General features: G+C 45.0%; 1 protein-coding gene across 2 annotated transcripts in view; it reads right to left on the bottom strand.

Moving 5' to 3' along the window:
* NELL1 (neural EGFL like 1) overlaps positions 1 to 15,205 on the bottom strand; it is a 761,225-nt gene extending 746,020 nt beyond the window's left edge. The window contains exons 1-2 of one of the 2 annotated variants that reach the window (XM_019742633.3): positions 14,373 to 15,205; positions 6,335 to 6,463 (exon numbers count right to left, since the gene is read on the bottom strand). In XM_019742633.3, coding sequence (XP_019598192.3) covers positions 6,335 to 6,463; positions 14,373 to 14,427 — 184 coding nt within the window. In that variant the 5' untranslated portion in view covers positions 14,428 to 15,205. The remainder of the gene's footprint in view (positions 1 to 6,334; positions 6,464 to 14,372) is intronic. The other variant, XM_019742632.3, reaches the window with a different exon arrangement.
* Between the last annotated feature and the right edge of the window lie 5,441 nt (positions 15,206 to 20,646).

Genomic DNA, 20,646 nt, shown 5'->3' with positions numbered 1-20,646 from the left:
CAGTGATCCCTGAGAGATTAAAAAACCAACGAGATGAGACCTACAATTACCCAAGCTCATGGCTTCGAGAGAGTTCCCAGGCTGTGGCATAGGGAGGAGAAATTCAGGCCAAGCCCAGCAGTCTCCCTGAGTTGAGGTGAGGAAGCTGAGAGTGGGGAGACCAAGGCAACTAGATTTCACAGGAAAGTACACATGAGAGGAAACAGTAGCACTGGAAAAAATATGCACCTCTGTCAAGATCAGTACTCAGTGGAGTACTGAGTAGTGCATGCATGTGAGAAAATTACCCAAAAACAAAGAACCATCACCCAAAAGGTAACAGTACACAGCACACATACAGGACTGAGAATAGTATCTATTCCCACCACATAAACAAGAAAACCTCTTGGTTCATGAGGATTTGGGTAGAGTACACAGAAGAACAGAAAATAATTAGTTCTACTCTAGCTATTAGCACAAGCACTGCTCTGGGCCATCTAACAAATCTTCAGAGAAGGATCCAAAAAGATCAAACTGTTTCCCAGTAATTTAACTGTGTCCTAGGACAAAATTCAAGAATATGTATAAGGAATACAAAAATATCCAGCATCAAACAAGGTGAAAGTCACGATGCCTGGCATTCAATCGAAAATTATCAGGTATGCAAAAAAAGCACTGTGGGGAGAAAATTAATCAATCAGAATCGACCCAGCACTGATACAAATATTGGAATTAGCTGTCAAGGACACTAAAATTATTATTGTGACTGTATTCCATTTATTCAAAGAGTTAGATAGAGGCATGAAGATTTCTTTGAAAGAGTCAAAACGGAATTTACAAAGATGAAACTACAATATATGAGATTAAAAAATCACTGAGTGATACCAACAGCAGACAATACAGAAGAAAATTTCAGTGACCTTGGAGACATAGCAACAGAAACTATCAAAAATGACACACAGAGAGAAAAGGGAATTTTTGAAACTAACAGAGTATCACTGAGCTGTAGAACAACTTTAAGCAGCCTAAGATAGATATAATTGGAGTTCCTAAAAAAGAAAAGTGGGGAAAGAAAAAATATTTGAAGACATAATGGCCAATTTTTTTCAAATTTGATAAAGTTCAATAGATCCCACACACAAGAAACATGAAGAAAACCACACCAAGGTACATCATAATCAAATCACTCAAAGTCAGTGATAAGGAGAAAGACTTAAAGCAGAGTGGGAGAGAATCACATTACATACAGAGGAACAAAGATAGGATGACAACAAATTCTCTTCAGAAACAATGTAAGTGAGAAGACAGTGGATCAACATCTTTAAAGTACTGAAAGAAAAAGTAACTGTCAACTCAGTATTCTATACCAAGCAAAAATGTCTTATAACAATGAAAACAAAATAAAGACTTTTAGACATACAAAATCTGACAGAACTCATCACAAGCAGGTTTTCATTCTAAGAAATGTTAAAGAAACTCTTTCAAGCAGGATGGAAATGACACCAGATGAAAATATGAATCCACATAAGGGACTGAAGAACATAGGAAACGGTAAGGGACTGAAGAACACAGGAAATGGTAACTACATGGGTAAATATGTGATTGATTTTCTCATTATCTATATCCGTGCAAAAGGTAACAGACTTATTAAATTAAAATAACAACATAGTATGGAATTTATAATATAAGTAAAAATAAAATGTATGACAATAGAACAATGCTCAGGAGGAGAGAAGTAAACTATTGAAATGTTCTTATAATATGCATAAGTTGTATATTATAGTTGTTTACTATCACTTGAAGATACATAGTGATAATTTAAAGATGTATACTATAAGCCCTAAAGCAACCACTGAAATATGAAACAAAAAGTTATAGCTAATAAATCAACAAAGGAGATGAAATGGAATCACACACACACACAAAAAATCAATGAATCCAAAAGGGGCCAGAAAGCAGAAAAAAAAAAATGGAGCATAGATGAAACAGGTGGAAAACAAATAGCAAGAAGATATATTTAAATATAACCATGTCAATAATCACATTAAATGTAAATGGTCAAAATATATTGATGAAAATACAGAGATATTCTTATTGGGTAAAGAAAGGGGAAAGGTAAGATCCAACTATATACTGCCTACAAGAAAAGCACTTTATATGTTACAACATGTATAAATCTCAAAATAACTATGATCAGTAAACGTATCCAGGCCCCAAAATTCTATTTATATAATACTCTAGAAAATGCAAACTATTCTATAGTGACAGAAAGCAGATCAATAGTTGCCTGCGGATAAGGACTAAGAAGTACAGGAGGGAGAAATTACCAAAGGGAAAAATAGGAAGCTTTGGGGTGTGATAAGTCCATTCATCATATTGATTGTGGTGATGGTTTCATGGAGCATTCGTACGTTAAAATTATCAAATTGTACACTTTGAATATTCATAGTTTACTATAAGTCAGTTATACCTCAATAAAGCTGTGTAATTTTTAAAATCTGATACTTAATTAAGCGTGTATGTAATAACTTGGCAAGTCTACTTTTTCAACTTTAAATTTTATGAAATCTAAATGCAGATCAATTATTTCAGATGGAAATGTTGCTTCCAAATTAAGCTGTATTGTAAGTATAAAATATAAAGTAGATGGTGAAGATATTCTAAAACATGGTAAAACACATATTAATAATTTATGTGGCCATATGTTGAAATGATAATATTTTTAATATATTGGGTTAAATACAAATTATAATTAGAATTAATTTCACCTGTTTCTTTTTACTTATTTAACATGGTTACTACAAAAATTAAAATCACAGGTACAGTTCACATTGTATTTCTATTGGACAGTGCTGTACTACAAAGGATTTACTTGGAATACACTGGAAACATCATACTGCTCTCATATTTCTGCCAAACAGTGGATAGCCATCCTCTGGTAAACATAGTTATGTACCCCTACTCCCACCCCCCCAAAAAAAATTTCCACATCTTAACCCCAGGAAGTTGTAAATATGTTACCTTACACAGCAAAAAAAATTACTTTGCAAATATAATTAAGTTATGGATCCTGAGATAAGGAGATTGTTCTGGATTATCTGTGTGGGTCCAATATAATTACAAGGGTCCTTATAAGGGAAGAGAAGGCGGCAGAAAAGTCAGTATCAGAGAAGAGAATCTGACCACAGAAGCAAGAGAGAGAAAGATATGTGACAACTGACACAGAGGTCGGAGAGCCATCGCCAGGAGCCAAGGAGCGCGGCGGCCTGTGCAAGCTGGAAAAGGCAATAAACTGATCATCCTTTAAAGGTTCCAGGACGGACACAGCTCAGGGAACCTTGATTTTATCCCCCGAAAGCCCATTTTGGACTTCTGACCTCCATAACTGTAAGATAATAATTTTTTTTTTGCATGAAGCCACTAAATTTGTGATACTTTGTTATAACAACAATAGGAAACTAATAGAGATTGTGGTGCCTGGAAGTGGGGTGCTGCTGTAACAAGTAACTGAAATTGTGTAAGTGACTTTGTGGTATAATAAGCAGAGGCTGAAAAATTTTTTGAAGACCGTGATATAAAAAGCCTACATTGCCTTGAATACACTGTTAGAAATATGGATAAGTGAGGACACAGAATGAAGTAAAGTGCATGGTAAAACAAAACAAAACAAAACCCTGTATTATCTGAAGAGAACACTTAAATGATTGTGGACAGGCTGTTAGAAATATGGATGTTAAAAACTCTGCTGGTGAAGGCTAAACAGGAAATGAGGAACGTATTATAAGAAACCTGAAGGCACATGAATCCTTGTTACATCGTGGCAGAAAGCTTAGCTAAATTGTGTCCTGTAGCCATTTGGGAAGCAAAATGTGTAAAAGATGAACTTGGACATGGAGCTGAGGAGATTTCCAAACAAAGTGTTGAAGATGCAGCCTGGTTTCTCCTTGCCGCTATAATGGGTTGAGACTTTTGGAGATGCTGGGATGAGGTGAATGTATTTTGCACGTGAGACAGACATGAATCTTTGAAGACCAGCGGGTGGCCTTTGTGGTTAGCAGAACAATGGCTCCCCGCAGATGGCCATGTCCTCATTGCCACAACCTGCGACCCTTACATGGCAAAAGGGACTTTGCCAATGTGATTAAAGTACAGATCTCAAACTGGAGGGATTATCCTGGATTATCCAAGTAGGCACAGTGCAATCAATCACAATGGTAATTATAAGGGAAAGCCCTCCTCACACTCCCATAATGAACTTATTCTTGCCACAAAAGAAACTGAAAATCCCTCCCTGTTGCTGGAGCCTGGTAGGTAATCCCGGAGGCAGTTGCCAATGCAGAGAACACACAAATGAGAGAGCAGTTCTAGCCCAGGACGCCCATATGTACGGAATAAATAAGTGAATGAATAGTGAAGGAAGCAGGCAAAAAGTCCTTTCATACAGCACATTGGGCACAGGAAAGTTTAATTCAACTCAAAATGTTTATTTATCACCTACTACGTGCCATGCACACTACTTGGCCCTCGATACCTAGAGGTATCAAGATAAGCACGACGTCTGCCCTCATGAAGCTTACAGACAAGCCAGGCTTCCACAGCAACTCTGGTGACAAAGAAGCAGCAGCGGTCTCTCAACAGTAACTGAGCGGATCTTGCACAACAATACAAGGAGAAAAGTAATCCAGTCTGCGTTCTCTTAACTATATCCAGCTTCAGTATGTCACCAATTGCTTAGTAAGATGAAGTGGAGATTACCACATCTGTAGTCTTGTTATGGATCATTATACAATATCTGTAGATTTCCGAGTGTATATCATTAACAAGGATTAAGTTATCTGCACGATAAAGATGTAAATCTCATCCAATAATATTGTTTCAGTCCGTCTAAAACTATCCTTTTGTTATCTTCATAAAAGGCTGAGCAAAAGAACCCTGCCAGGAGTTTTCATAGCGGAATATCCAGGCTACCTGACGACATATCTGATCCGGTCACTCCCCAAGTCCCACACTGCTCTGAGACTGAAATACAAAACCACTAACGTGGCTGACAAGCAGAGGTAATATTTACAACAGTTAACAACAAATACATCACCTCCCGCCTATCAGAATGGACACTGGCCATAAATCACCCACACACACAAACCCGTAGATATTAGCTACACATCACTTCTGACTACAGGGTCCAATGTAACGTAGCCCCTGCCTGCCTCTCCAGCTACACACCACCCTTCGGCCATGCTACTCGTCTTTCTGTTGGTTTCTGCCTTAAGACCTTCATACAACTATTTCCTCTGCCCAGAATGCTCTGAGTGAGCCCCACCCCTTCCTTCACTGGGCTTTCTGTTCCGTTCTCAAGTATCTGCTGACTCAGCACGTTTGCAGGCCTTTCCCTGACTACCACCATCCCCCCACCCCAATTAAATCAGATCTCCCTATACTACTCTTATTTGACAGCCTACATGCCCTTCGTTATAAGTATAGCAATTAACTCAAAATTCCTTATGTAGTGACTTTACCTCACTATATTTTCGAGCAGGGGCCATACCTATCTTATTTACTCTTATTGGTAACTCATTAGCAGGTTGCCACTGCACAGGAGCAGTTCCGAACTAATAGCCAGTACTTACTGAGGGGGTTTCATGTACCAGGCACTGTTTTTGTCACTTCACCGGACCAGCTCCTCTAATCCTTGCAATAGCCCCATGAGATAGGTCCAGTTACTTAAGATGAGGACATAGGCAGAGTCAGGCCAAGCAATTGCCCAAACTCTCAATGCCAGTGAGTGGCAGGGTAGGGACTTGGTCCCAGGCAGTTGGGCTCTGGAGCCCATGCTTTGAAGAAGCATGTTATAGTGCCTTTATGAATGGCTGTTGAATGATTTAATGAAGTGTACTCAAGCCTAGTGGGCAGAGCCAACTAACCTGCACCCCTAAGAGAATACAGCCACAAAACATGGTGTACCCATTAGATGAGAGCTATAGATATAGGAATAGGTGTAGGCATAGGTAAAGAGAAAGATAATAGTTAAAGAAATATCCTGTAAAAATAATATGGCTGGCCAATGGCCTTCAAGAAGTTTGCCATTTCATTCCACTTTCGCTCCCCACCAAAACCCCCAGAGAAATAGTTCAAACCAAGTATTTCACCACCATGTCCTCTAAGGGCCCCCTTGCCCTGTCAGAACACCCCCCTCCCAAAATACCTGAACACTCTTGGCTTTTCTGAACATTCTTTATGCCAACAACACAAGAGAAATAGCAGAGATGATCTTCCAACAAATACACCCCAGATGAACACTCCCCAGACAGACCTCCTCCCCAAGCTCCGCCCCATGTAAAGTAAGAAGAACCTTTACCTTGAAATAAAAATGCTTTGCTGGCATTATGCAGTCCAGACACCTGCGTGACGCCAAGGGTAGTGTTCACAAGGTCAAGCTCGGTGATAATATCCACCTGAAGGTCAGGGTCCATCCCAGAGCCCAGCACTGTAAAGGAACAAAGCAGTGTCTTGGCTTAAAATACAGACAGCGAGCAGCAACACAGCACAGAAATTAAAGAGGCCAGGACGGGCAGGGAACAAGGAAGCCAGGGATGACTGTCTGGAGACACTCTCTCGCTGGGCAGAAAAGGAAGGCGACTCTGCTCCATTACCCCACTGATATGATAGTTTCTTTGTCCCTTTTCCCACCCCCGCTCCTCATTCATTACAGACTGATAATCCCTTACCCAGAACCCTCAGGGCCTAATCCACATATTTCCGTTCAGAATGTATCACATATTAGAAAGATAATATGGCCCGTGCAGTACATTTTATGTAACACCCTCAGCCAAGTCTGAATCAGTACCGCATATTTAAATAACATATTTCTGGAGCCAAAAGAATGGTGTTTTCCTCTAATTGGCTAAATAAATAGCTTTATATCAGTTCAGGTCAAGTTTTGCCACCAAATGAGTTCAGCTCAGAGCAAGTTTTGTTGTCGGGTGAGTTTATAAAGAAAATGTGGGTTCCCAAGCTTTTTCAGATCTGGGGACTGGGGATGCAGGATTGTGGCCCTAAACTACCTGCTTCAGAGACTGGTGTGTTAGCGAAATCTGACACCACCATCACCGCTAAACACCTCCACAGAGCACTCCCTAGTAACCAGGCCCCTGTGATACAGAGGAAAGCCACAGAGAGGGATCCCTATTGGAGAAGGATGGCAGAGGGACAGGGCAGATCTCATGTTAAGCGCTCATGCCACAATTAAATAAAAATGAAATTAGAAAGAAAAAAAAAGAGAGAGAATCCCTGGAATGACAGATGCATATATCCATCCAAGGGGACTCCTGAATAGGAAGTTAGACTCTCTGACTACTCGTGCTGGGAAACCTTAATGCAGAAAACATGGCTTTTAGTCCCCTGTCGCCTCATCTGAGAAAGGCAAATCGCTAAGGGCTGTCTCTCCCTCAGGCGAGCGTGGGGGATGGGGAGGGGCGGTTCTGCAAAATGATACACTCATGACTGCAAAGTGACTTCCAATTATATACATTAATAAGAGCTCGTATTAAAGGACTGTGTTTAAGCCATTCATAAAGGCTGTGTCTAGCTACACTTAGCATTTCAATCGTGCAATTCTGCTTGCACAGTTGGGAATGTTTTAATCAGCAACAGATGTCAACTTTTGTCTAATGGTAATGCAGTCGCTGAGGCAAGATTTGGAGAGCTTGCTCCCAATTTGTCCCAGAGAGGCTGAGTGAATGTTCACCAGGACATCATGAGCTGTCACAATTTCATCTGTCCTCCCACCCTCACCCCTGACCCCACAGATTTAGGAAGGAAATCTGCACTCTCCTTACTCTCCCTGTGAGGGAACAGGGACTGCTGCAGCAACCTCGGCTTCTGTCAACAGAAGGTTTGGCTCTTCGGAGCTGAAGCCTGTCATTGCCAAGGCAGACCAAGGGTTCAATGAAAGGCCCCATGCACGTAACTGCCTTCTCAGTTTGTGTGAGGCTTCCCCTTGGCCTCTGCACTGAAGGTTTAAGTTTTCTCCTTGCAAATGCAGGAATTATGAGACCAGTTTCCCCAAAGACAACACCTCCATCCATTCATTCTGCATCCATTCATTCACTCATTCCATACCTTTTCAACAGATATTGCCCGAGTGCATACTATATATAACACACACATTGCTAAGTACTGGAGAGGGCCTCACTGAGCATGCATTGCTGTGGCACGGAGTGAGGAGAGGGAAAAAAGACGCAAATGAGATAACTTGAGATATGGCAAGAAATGCTACACAGAAAATAAAACAGAGACATGACACAGAAAGCAATTTGCAGGGGGCGCTTTAGAAAGGATGGTCAAGGAATGTTCTTCTGAGCCGAAACCTGGGAAGCTTTCCAGGTTTAGAAAACAGCGAGCACAACACCAGGAACAAACTTGGCATGTTCAAGGAACAGAGAAAGGGCTAGTGTGACTAGAGCAGAGCGGGCTAGGGGGAGAGTGGTAGAAACGAGGCCACAGAGTAGGCCCTGCCTGGTGAGCCACAGCCCCAAGATTGGTATGGTGCTAATTGTCACAGGATATTATTGGAGGGTCTAAGGTGGGTGATTGAGGGCAGGAGTGGGATGTGCTATGATTTACATTATGATCTCACTTAAGTGTCCCTCCTATGTGCCTGATGCTGCTCGTCCCTTGCACAGACTCCATTCACAAAGACTGACTTGGTGCAAAGAAGCACCAAGCTAAATGGGTGTCTGTCCGCCCACGTCAGAGTACATGAGCCTCTTGTTGACACGTGATGTTTTCCTCCAAGTCAGCTCAGATCCCAACAGTTCTGTGACCACCTTGAAAAGTTAGGAATGGAACTCACATTTCAGTTGGGTGTGTGGTGTTCTACACCTATATGGCAGAAATAAAATGAAGAGCGATCTCAGGGGACCTCCACCCTGGTCTTTCTCTAGACAGAAATTGGGAGAGTGATTGGGGAATGGCCCCTCAGCTGGACACAAGAGGAAGGAAGCGTCTCTGTAGCCCCAGTACCTTAGGACCCAGTTAATTAACTGATGAGTGGATGCACAATCATTGCTGTGGGTTCAACGACCTTATAGATATATACATATGTGGGGACACCACGTGAGGACAGGGTGGCATTCGGGCTAAGAAAACTTTCTGAAAGGCCTGTGGTTGACTGAATTATTGGCTTCAAATGTTTACCCCTCCCGTGTCCGCACACTTTGCTGTGTGGTTTGCAGTTCCTCCCACTAGCATGGGAGTAAAGCGCCCCATCCCTTGGCTTTGAGCCTGGCCATGTAACTTGCTGGGGGTCCTTGGGATGTCAGCGATGTTATACAAGCAAGGACCGGAATGTCCTCTTATCTCTCTGCATCATGAAGAGAAGAACATGTGCCTGCTCGTCCACTGGTCCAAAGAGACTGAGACAGGTGGAGCAGACAGCCTACCTGAGTTTGGAACCACGCCCAGCCACACCTGGCCTAGATAAGCCAACACCAAACCAAGCTATAAACACATATACCAAAATAAATGTTGTTTTCGCCGCTGAGTTTCGGGTGACTTGCTATGCAATATTATTGTGGCAGTAGTTGACCAACGCAGGGACTAAAGACCCACTATGATGGTCATCCTTAAGATGGCTATATCTCCCAGACTAGGAGCCCTGCAACTGGACAAGCCTAAAAGGCACCCAAACAGATTCTATAGATCTGACAGAACTCCCCAGTGGGGCTCTTGGATCCCCACCCCAATTGAGAATATAGTATCCTCAATCTAGAAATAACACTAACCTAAGCCAGTTTCATTCCTATCTTGTTCCCCTAACTGTGCCCTTGGAAAATTCACTTCAATTCTCTGAGCCTCAGTTCCCTCATCCAGAAAATGGGTGTGATAAAACCTGCCTCTGAACCTCATGAGGTTTCAGTGATAACTACATGAAACTCCTAGCACATATCTGGTACCCACCTGGGGTTTGCTGCATCTGTCTTTCATAATAAGACCAGCTCTCCAGGCCATTCCAGCTCCCTGGTCCTCAACTTTGCTGGGATCATACAAAAGGTACAGATGGCCCTTTTCCTCCTAACCCCTCTACTTGCCCAACTATCCTGGAAGGGCTCTCACTCTGGATTTGCTTTGTGAAATCTATATATTAAATCTGTACTCACTCCCTCCCCTACAACCCACAAATGAAGGGGCTTTCCCGATCTTAAGATAACTATATTGCTCTTGTCATGAAAACATCCCATGAAGACAGAACAAGACAAATCAGTTAGGCTTCCAGATACAGTTTTCTTCTCTCCCTTTAATTAGTCCCCTTCAGGATGAAAATGCCTCGTGCCAAAGCAGGATGTGTAAAAGCTAGCACTTTGCTCACTGCCTAAGGAATCAGAAAATCTATTAATAAGATAGCATTTACATGGCCTCTCCTGAACCTTACATAGCATGAGAGTGTTGGTTCCATTAAAAATAACTCTTTTTTTTAATTTTAATGTTTCTGCTTCTTATCCAAGCATGGAGCGCCTGCCCTTTCCAAGGAAACCCTATTAAAGTTTTTTACTTTGGCCATAACTGCTATACAAATGGCTGAATCTGGGAATTGGAATTAAGCAGGATAAAAAGCTTGTGGGGAGGAAGTATGGTTTAAAACCTGGAAGGCAGCGTGTCAGGGTTGCAGAGGCGCTTGAGGCCTGGCTCTGGTCTTCAGAACCTCCCTCCTCTCCCAGGACACCTGCTGCTGCTGCTGCAGGTTCTGGCCGCTCCTCTGCCCTGCTCAGAGTGCTCAGGGCCAAAATACACTCAGTCCACCTCAGGGTAACAGGCCTAAGCTCCCAAGCAAATCCTCCTGCGTCTGGCTCACTTCAGATCTAATCTGGCTCATTGTCTCTGATGACAGCTGTTTTCTCCTGGTCCATGGGGACGAATACAATGCTGGAGAGATGCTCCAAGACCTCATTGAACAGCAGGATTTCATAACCACTTGATCAGATTTGGGCCCCTGGACTCCTACAGAGGTTCTTAATACCCCAAAAGCAATATCCTTGAAGAATATATTCTCTAGGCCCATTGCAATCAGCCAATAGTTCACATGATCAGTGGAGGCTGGGGATTCTGCTCATAGCTGCATCCAGTTCATAGTTCATGAGTATACAATGTGCTTCAAAAAGGAAATCTCTCCTTTCCAGCAGGTGGCAGCAAAAGGCATTCACTTGGCTCCTAGGGATACCTCTACCCCCTGCCCTGGTGACCAAAACAAAATAGAAAGCTATGGGGGAGTAATCACTGGGTTTTATATTATTCACACTTCCAAGCCACTGGAGAAAACTCATAGACATGATATGCTATTACTGCTATTATTTTAGCCTTCTAAATTTTCCTTATTAGTAATATACCTGGAAATCCCAGAATTATTTTTCACCCATAAATAACAAGAACCAGAGAACAGCATCTCCTATCTGGACTCCACTTTGCTCTCCAAAACAAGTTCTCTGAACAATGGGCAATTTAAGCAGCTTCCTGTAACACCTATCATTAGATCTTCTCATATGTAACTGCTACTGCACTGCAGTGCTGCTTTAATTAAAATGTGCCTGATATCATCTATGCATTTCCATTAAAAGCCAGTGACATCTGAGCAGCTCCCTAAGTGTACCACATGTTTATTTCATCTTGGACTGTTAACAGCCCAGACAACAATTGTCCCACTTGACAAACAAACTTTCCAAGCACCTGTTTGGATCCTGATAAACTCATCATGAGCCAGCCTCTGCGATACCTAAGAGGATGGATAGGTGATGCAGAAATTACGGTTCCTGGGCAAAATCAAAGAGGCTGCCCCCAGAACGCTGTTAATCATACCCCCTCAAGCTACAAGAAATTGTAAGTGAAAGAATTAAGATACAAGTCCCCTCTTTCCTCTGATCCTTCTGATAATGTTTTGCAGAAGAAATATATGGTCTCTGGTATTCGGGTAGTGCCAAGTGGCACAGAAAATCCAGGCTCCCCAAGCAACTGCCATAAGCAATGAGGCAGCCCCTTCCCTGCTCCCCTGCCTTTGTGCAAGTTGTGTCCTCCGCCTGGGATGCTTTCCCCTTTGTCCACCTGAAAACTCCCTACAAATCCTGCAAGACAACTCTCCATTGTCACCTCCTGACCACCAACCACCCCTGCCCAGAATTCACTCCTACCATCCCTCCACTGTATTTCCTCAATATAAACTTCTTACACTCCCATCTCTTTCCCTGCCCTCTCCCATCAAGCTGTAGAAGAAAAAGAAAAATGCTTTCCAGGATTGGGGGAGGATGAACAGGGTAAAGGGGATCAAATATATGGTGACAGAAGGAGAGCAGACTCTGCGTGGTGAGCACACAATACAATATACAGATGACATATTACATAACAGTACACCTGAAACTTATATAATTTATTAACGAATGTTATCCCAATAATTTTTTAAAAGCTTTCCAGTTTCTATCTAGAGTCTCAGCTAAACTGCCAAATTCCTAGAAGTCAAGGTCCAAGTAATTTCTTCTTTGCATAAGCAATCCCAGCAACACACTCAACTGTTTGTCAAATTAATGAATAAACACATGAATGAATCTTCACTACAACAGAATTTTCACAAGATTTAAAGGGGCTTAGTATAGGGAAGGGGAAAGACCAAGTTCTTAAAGATCTCCACAAGCAGTGTGCCCTGGAGACACTGCCCACTCCTAGGTGGACACCCTTTTGGCCGACTTCTCAAAGGAGTAACGAGAACAACGGAGTTAGGTGGTGATGTGCACTTGAGGATGCGACACGACCCATGGGCTGCCCCCTCCCCCACCTAACTTTTCTTTCCTCTGTAAGATGCCCATCAGCACCAGATTCTCCGCGCGCAGAGCTGGGAGTCCTCGCTCTGCACTAGCCGTGCTTGTCCGGATCTTCCGAGGGCACGTCTCTCCCAGTTTGTTCTTGGTTCTAAAAAAACTAACACATCCGATGGGCCTGACCTCAAGAAGCAACAATTGTAGGCTAGACTGCGCCTTGGCGTCTCCAAAGCCTGGGTATCGCGGATGGAGACACGAAAAAGATGGAGATTCCTTTTGTCCCTGGAGAAGCCCACACCCGACGCTCTTCCATTAAGCAAAAGGAAACGTGCTGCCCGCTCAGTCCTGGGAAAATGGAAAGGGCCAGCAGGAAACTCCTAGACGCCCAACTCTAGTATCCTCAGGAGAGCTATCTGCCAAAGAGGGGCGCCTGGGGCGCAAGCCGAGGGAACTTTTGCCCTCTCCGGATAAACTTGCTGTCTAGCCTGGGAAGTATGCCTCTAAGAGAAGGGAAATCAGAGCGGTAAAAGAGGAGAAAGCAAAGGGAGAGGGAATGACTACACACCGATTCTAGGATGCAAAGTCGGTAGCGCATACGGAGGCGGGCTGGGGTAGGAATAAAAACTCGCCACACTCCCCCCACCTTTCATCAGAGAGCCCTATTTTTGCCAATTTCCTACTCCACCCCACCCCACTCTACCCCCCCCCTTTCCACATCTACTACCCGCCCCTAGGAGAGGGCTGCTGAGAGCCGGTCTCCGAACCCCAGGGGACATGGGGGCTGGGAGCGAGTGGAAGGAAGATGGTACACTTAGAGTCGTACAACTCTGTCTGGAGGCAGAACGAAGTGGGGACTTCAGAAAATTAAGCCAATTATCCTTCCCCAACACACACAACTGCCAATCTGCAATTACAGCAAGGGAAATTTGGTGTGGTGCTTGAGAATGTCTCCCCAGATTGCCTCCACCGTTTTCCGAATAACTGTTCGTCTAGCCCTTGGGGTGTGGGGGCGGCCGAGAAAATACTCTTGGAGTCCCCCTGAGGAGAGTCAGGAAGGCGTGAGTAGATAGCGGAATCCAGGGATTCGCCCGCAGCCCTCAGCCCGCGCCGCGCCCTCCCGGCCCCCGCAGCGCCCGCCGGCCGGAAGCGCTCCCTCTGCGGGTACCACTCTCGCGGCTGCCCCTTCCCGGCCGGGCCGGCGCAGGGAGAGCGGTTTCCAGCGCACCTTTCAAGTTCTGGGGTGTGGGGCTGGCGCGCCCGCCCTGCGGTGGGTTTCCACCCGGATGCCCGTTACCAGCAGCAGGAGGGTGCGCCCCCTCGGCCGCGCCCCTCACTCCTGCCTCCACGAGGCCGCGTCCCCCTGGAACGGGGCACTGCTCGGGGGAATTTTCCAGCCTGAGTCCCACTTTTCACCCTTTCACCTGGAGCAGGGCAGAGATCCGAGGGACCCATCCATGCCTCACCGCCCTGCCCTGGGCCAGCGCGGAGCTAGGCTCCAGGTCTCCCGACGCCTGTACGGGAGCTGGACACAGCGGTCAGGTTCCCCTCTTTCCCTGGGTCCCTCCAACACATCCCCCCACCCCCGGCCATGCTTACCTGTCCTGGTGGTGCCCACACAGAAGCACACAACTAAAAACACATCCATCGGCATTGCTCCCGAGGGTCCCCGCCAAACGGGGCGAGCGGAAGATAGAAAACAAATGCGCCTGGATCCCGAGACGCGTCGGGCTCGGAGCCGCCAAACTTGCTAGCGGGCGGCGGGGGAGGTGGCTCGGCAACGCCGGGTGCTGCGCTCGGGGATCGCGCCCAGGAAGGCAGCCCCCGCCGCCCCGCCCCCAGCCCGCCCCCCCACCGCGGACGGCGACTGTGCGGGGCTCCGGCCCCAGCCCCCGCTGCGGCTGCGCTCGCCTCGGAGCTGGGGCGGAGCGCGGGGCTGGCCACTCCGGCAGGTTGCGCTCCGCGCTGGGATCGGGTTCTGCTACTCCGCCCGCGGAGCTGAGGCGCAGCAGCCACTATTACCGGGAGCACCGTAGCTTGAGTCCTGGGACCCGTGGCCAAAAGGGAGAAGCTGGAGGTGCAAGGCGGGACTCAGCTTTACCGGCTCCAGCCCAGCCGAGCTGGCCTTGCCACTGTCTCCGTCTGTGTCTCAGCGCCGCGGTGGGGACTGCCGAAGTTGCCACAGTTCATCCTGGCCGAGACGAAGAACTGCGGAGCCCTAGCGGGTGGGCTTTTTTTTTTTTTCTCCCGCGGGAACCCTGAGGAGGCGCCACGGAGCGCGCCCAGCCCCGCCCCGGAAAACAATTAGTCGGGATTTGCTCAGGCTCCTGGGGGGGAGGATGGATGATGGCTGAGTCCTGGCTCACCACCTGTACCTCCTGTAGGCTCCCTCCGGTGGGCCCTGTGACTGGGTACACGTGTGTGGGTGCAGCGAGAGGGCGCTGAGGCAGCGGGTGCAGAAAAGGGGTCCTCAAGCCTGAGCGAGCTCCGGTGGCGGTGTGGGGAGCCTATTTGGAAACCTTCCGGTTCTGCAGGGCAAATGCTGCCACATAGGGGAAATTCCTAATCATTTTTTTTTTTCCTTCGGTGACTTTCCTGATGGTTTTGTCAAGAGACTTACTCTGCTTTCAGAGTCCTATTGTGGCCTCTCCCACAATGTGTTCCTCTGGGACCCCAACACCCTTCCCTGGAGGGAAAAGCTGGGCTTTGTTTTCGAGTTGTGGGCAAGAAAAGAAGACTTCCTCCCTCTCTGTGACCCCCTTCCCAATAAAGATCTGCCAGGTTGTCTCCAGGAATGCTATTTATAAATAGGATGCAGTTAGGGAATCAGATGACAGAAACTCTGATTTATACCCAAGGAGCCCCACATGATTTAAAGTTCCCCAGCTTGCTCACACTGGGCCACTCTCTCCCCTTTGAGAATGCAAGCCCACACCACCCTCTTGGATACTCTCAATAGGGGTCCCAGAGGAGGAAAAGGAAACTTCTTGGAACAGCCCTCCCTCATTTCCTGGGAGCCAATTTCAAAGTTCCAGAATTCTCTTCACCAATCAGGATCTGCCCTTCTCACTTCTTACCCTCCCTCTCACCTCCCATATTCCTAGCCCCTACATGACCATGACCCCAGGAGCCCCCACTTAAAGTCACCAAACTAGCAATACAGTTTATTAAGAGAAGTTTTTATCTACATGTTCTTCTGATCTCTGCCCTATTTTTCTGGATGTTTCTGTATGCAAGCCACTGTCCCACTTGGCCCTTTACAGTGTGGTCCTTTGACAGATGAAGAAGAAAGTGAACAAGCAGGTAAATTCCAGCTCCTAATAGCTGAGGGAGAAGGAGGGAAGTCACCAAAGAAGGGTGCCCACTGCAAAAGTTGAGCTGAAAGATTAAGAAGTAAACTGATGTCAAGACTAAAATTGGGATTCAACTCAAGCCCAGAGGGGATCTGTCTCCCTTGCCTCTGTTTTCATTAGAGTCGGGATTTTTCCCTTCTACCTGGAGTATGTTACATTTAAAGCTAACATTAAAATCACCCATCTTGATGAAAATAGGATTTTTGAAGTTTAGTTAGGCCTTGTAAATGCAGACACCCATTAAGCCACGTTGTGTTGTGACAGCCATGCCCCCTCTCTCCTTTACAGTTTTTAAATATGCCTCTGTAGGAGCAGCTTTTAGTGGCTTTGAACTGTCATTGCAAAGTCCTTTTTATTGATCTCAGAAATCCCAGAATCCCTAGAAGTCTCAGTGACCCCAACATTGGGAAAATGTGCTCTGGGTAAGACGTTTAGAGCTCTCTATCTTAAAGTCACTATATAGTTTGTCAGTCCTGTGGGATGGGGCTTTTAGCGTGTTCCATTAAAAAATAAAGCAGGACATATGTTCTGTCAAAGCTTTGCGGCATCACACCCATTAACAGTAACAAGAGTTCATCTCAACAAGGTCATAAATCTTCCTAGATAACTAAATACTTCAATCTCCTCCCATAAGTGCCTTTCACGAGTGGGGATTTTGAATGTGTCAACCTGTTAGGCTAAGGGCCCTTCATAGAATTGGCCCAGCAAATTTCCACAGTGGCAATGAAGGGACCACATGGCTGTGCATGTGCCCCACGTTGGGATATTGCGATGGAACCTGTGCTCACTGGAGGCAGCAATGAGACTTGGTTTGCTCAATGCCATATCCCAAGTCCACCCTGACCTTCTGAATGGCCACCCTCCATGGTTTCTCCACAAGCCAGGAACTTCCTTCCTTTGTTTATCCCTTTGCCTCTTCTTCCTGACCACTAAATGTTGGCGAGCCTTAGGACTCAGCTCTCACCCCTCTTCTCCTGTAATCACCCACATTCCTATGTGTTCTCATCCAGCCTCATGGCTTTAACTACTGTCTGTACATGGATTATTCTCAAACGTGTATCTCCAGCCCCAGCCTCTCCTTTGAACCGCAGGCTTCCATACCCAACTATTTTTTAGGTGTCTTACATGTAATGTGGCCACATCATCAAAATTAAAAACATTTACACGTCAAAGGACACCACAGAAAGTGAAAAGACAACCCACAGAACGAGAAAAAAGTTTGCAAGCCATATATCTAATTGAGACTTGTATCTATTAAAAACGATTATAACTCAATAGTAAAAGACAAATAACTCAATTGAAAAATGGGCAAAGGCTCTGAGTAGACATTTCTCTAAAAAAGATATACAAGCAGCCAATAAACACATGAAAAGATGCTCAATATCATTAGCCATCTGGGAAATGCAGATCAAAACTACAATAAGCTATCATTTCACACCCACTAGGATGGCTAAAATCAAAAAGACATAATAAATGTCTAGAAGGAAGTGGAGAAATTAGAACCCTCATATGCTGCTGGGGGGTATGTGAAATGGTCCTTCAAATAGTCAAACACAAAGTTACCATATGATGCAGCAATTCTAGGTACATGCACAGGAGACATGAAAACGTATGTCTACACACTAAGTTGTGCACAAATGTTCATAGCAGCACTGTTCACAGTAGCCACAAAGTAGAAACAGCCCAACTATCTATCAACTGATGAATGCGTAAATAAAATGTGGTACATTTATACAACCGAATAATATTCAACAATAAAGAGAAATGAAGGACTGATACATGTTACAACATGGATGAATCTCGAATACATGCTTAGTGACAAAAGCCAGTCACAAAGGACCACATAATAGCATATGATTCCATTTATATGAAGTGTCCAGAATAAGCAAAATCTATACAGACAGAGTAGATTAGTGGTTGCCCAGGGCTGGGGGGAATGAAGGATTAACAGGTGACGACTAAGGATTACAGGGTTTATTTGGGGAGTAATGAAAATGTCCTCAAATTAATTGTGGAGATGGATGATGCCCAACTCACAGATAGTCACAACATACTAAAGCCATTGACTCATCCACTTTACATGAGTGACGCGTATGGTGTGTGAGTTGTATCTCAATAAAGCCTGTTCAAAAACTTCCTTAATGATCATGAAAGAAAAATATTTATAACATGGCCAAACGAGGACTTTTGAGTTTTCCATCTTCCCAAACTCTCTTCCTGAGTCCTTCTAAAGAGAAGGCACCAGCCTTCACCAGCTGCTCCAGCCAAATAACCCAGGGTGATCCTTGACTTGCTTTCCTGATACCCCCACATCCAGGACATCAAGCCCTGTTAGTGTACCTTAAAGAAAAATACCAAATCAACCACTTCTCACCAACCCTCACTACTCTCCCACCTTCCTACCTTCCATCATTGTCTCTACACACACACACACACACACACACCAGTCTTAATCTGCGTTTTAAGAGATGTATCATATCATGTTCCCTTGCTCAAAAATCCTTCTTTACTTTTCCATCATATTTTTAAAAAATCCAAACATTTTACAAGGCTTTTGCCCACCTTCCCACCTTTCTCTCTCCCTACTCTCCCCCTTGCTCATTCCTGCTCAGCTTTCTTGCTCGTCCTCAAACAGTCTGAGTTCATACCACCCTCATGGTCTCTGCACTTGCTGCTCCCTCTACCTGGGACATTCTTGCCATAATTTTTGTATGGTTCACTTTTTACAGGACTCAAATCTCTGCTCAAATGTCATCTCCTTGGGGAGACCTTGCATAAGGAAGCTTCTCACTTCATCCCCGTCACTCTGTCTCCCTACCCTGCTTTACTTTTTATAGTGCTTCTTACTATCTGAAATAATGATTTCCTTGTCGACATTTATTCTGTCTCCCCAATATAATGCAAGCCCCACAAGAGTAGGATTTTATCTTTCTTTCTCACCACTGTATCTCTCCACCAAGAACAGTCCCTGGCACATTTTAGGAGCTCAACAAATGTTTGTTGAATGAACCAATGGATGCTCTCCCAGGAAGCAGCATGGTGAACTGACACTTCTCATTGGCCATCACCAAGGCAGCAGTCAGACTGCCTTGCCCTACTGGACCCCAGAGCTCTGCCATTGCTGACTCTATGTGGGGCAATGAATTCCACAGAGGAAGAGAGAGAATGACTCCTTTTCTAGGATTCCGACTCAATTCGTAAGCTAGAAGCAGTTCCAAGGCTGAGAAACTCTCCATCTTATTTAATGTCCTCTGGTCCCCCTCCTGAAGACACTCTCCATTATCCAAACAGCCTTCCAACTACCGTCACATTTATGGACACACAGCAAGTTTCCTTGTAAAAACCGGAGAACATGAGAGGATAGTGCTGCTACACATAGGGATCAGATCGTGTCCCCCAAAAAGATATGTTGAAGTCCTAACTCCCAGTACCTGGGAATATGACCTTACTTGGAAATTGGGTCTTTGCAGATGCAATCAAGTTACAATGAGGTCATTAGTGTGCCCTACATCACTCTAACTGGTGTCCTTATAAGAAGAGGAAATGCCATGTGAAGACAGAGACACATAGGGAGAATACCATATGACAACTAAGGCAGACATTGAGATGCAGCTGCAAGCCAAGGAATGCCTGGGCTGCAAGAAGCTGGAAGAGGCAAGGAAGGATCCTCCCCTAGAGACCTTGGAGGGAGTAGGACCTTGCCAACACCTTGACTTCAGACTTCTAACCTCCAAAACTGTGAGAATCTAAATTTCTGTTGTTTTAAGCCTTCTAGCTTGACGTGCTTTGTTATGGCCGCCCTCGGCAGTGCCAGTTGCTGGCAAAGCCTAGGAAAGCACAAACATAGTAGCCCATGCTCCTGGAGCTGCAAGCCTGAGCTGGGTGGGGACTTTTGTTTCCTGACGTGCACATGCAATCATAAAGAGGGGTTGGATAAATACATCCATGCATGTACATGTTTCTGTATGAATAGATGAATTCTATATGAAAACACATTCTCTACTCCAATGACTACAATCAACTTCAACGATAACCAAATTAGAGGGCGCCATATTTTGCTAAGTCAACAATTGTCCGTCTGTCTTGCCGCCTTAAATGCCTTTTAGAACAAAGAAAGGTAAAATTCTGTAGGAAGACAGATAGAAAAATCTATAGATAGACACTTAGACCAAGGCATCTCCTAATTCTTGGGATGAAATCCTCCTAATCCATTACATCAATAATTTGATGTTTGTCCGAGTTTCTGATGACACAACCCAAGGTGTGCACATATCCGGCTTTTGTTAAGTGTTATGTAAGCACATGGTGTTCGTTCCTGCAGAGCAAGGAACAGCAGACACACCGCCTTCCAGCAAGCCCTAGGAGCTGGCCTCATCCCCCCACCCCGACCAGAATCATAATGGCTCCATTTATTAAACGTAACTGTGTAGGGGTGCTCTAAAAGCTTTCTATGGATTTATTCCTCAAAACAACCCAATTAGGGAGGTGGGGTTTTTACCGCTGTTTTACAGACATGGCAA

The sequence above is a fragment of the Rhinolophus sinicus genome, chromosome 14 (genome assembly GCF_057876585.1).
Source record: "Rhinolophus sinicus isolate RSI-liver-muscle chromosome 14, RSI-T2T, whole genome shotgun sequence".
Lineage (NCBI taxonomy): Eukaryota > Metazoa > Chordata > Mammalia > Chiroptera > Rhinolophidae > Rhinolophus > Rhinolophus sinicus.
This window is presented reverse-complemented; position numbering and strand designations above follow the sequence as displayed.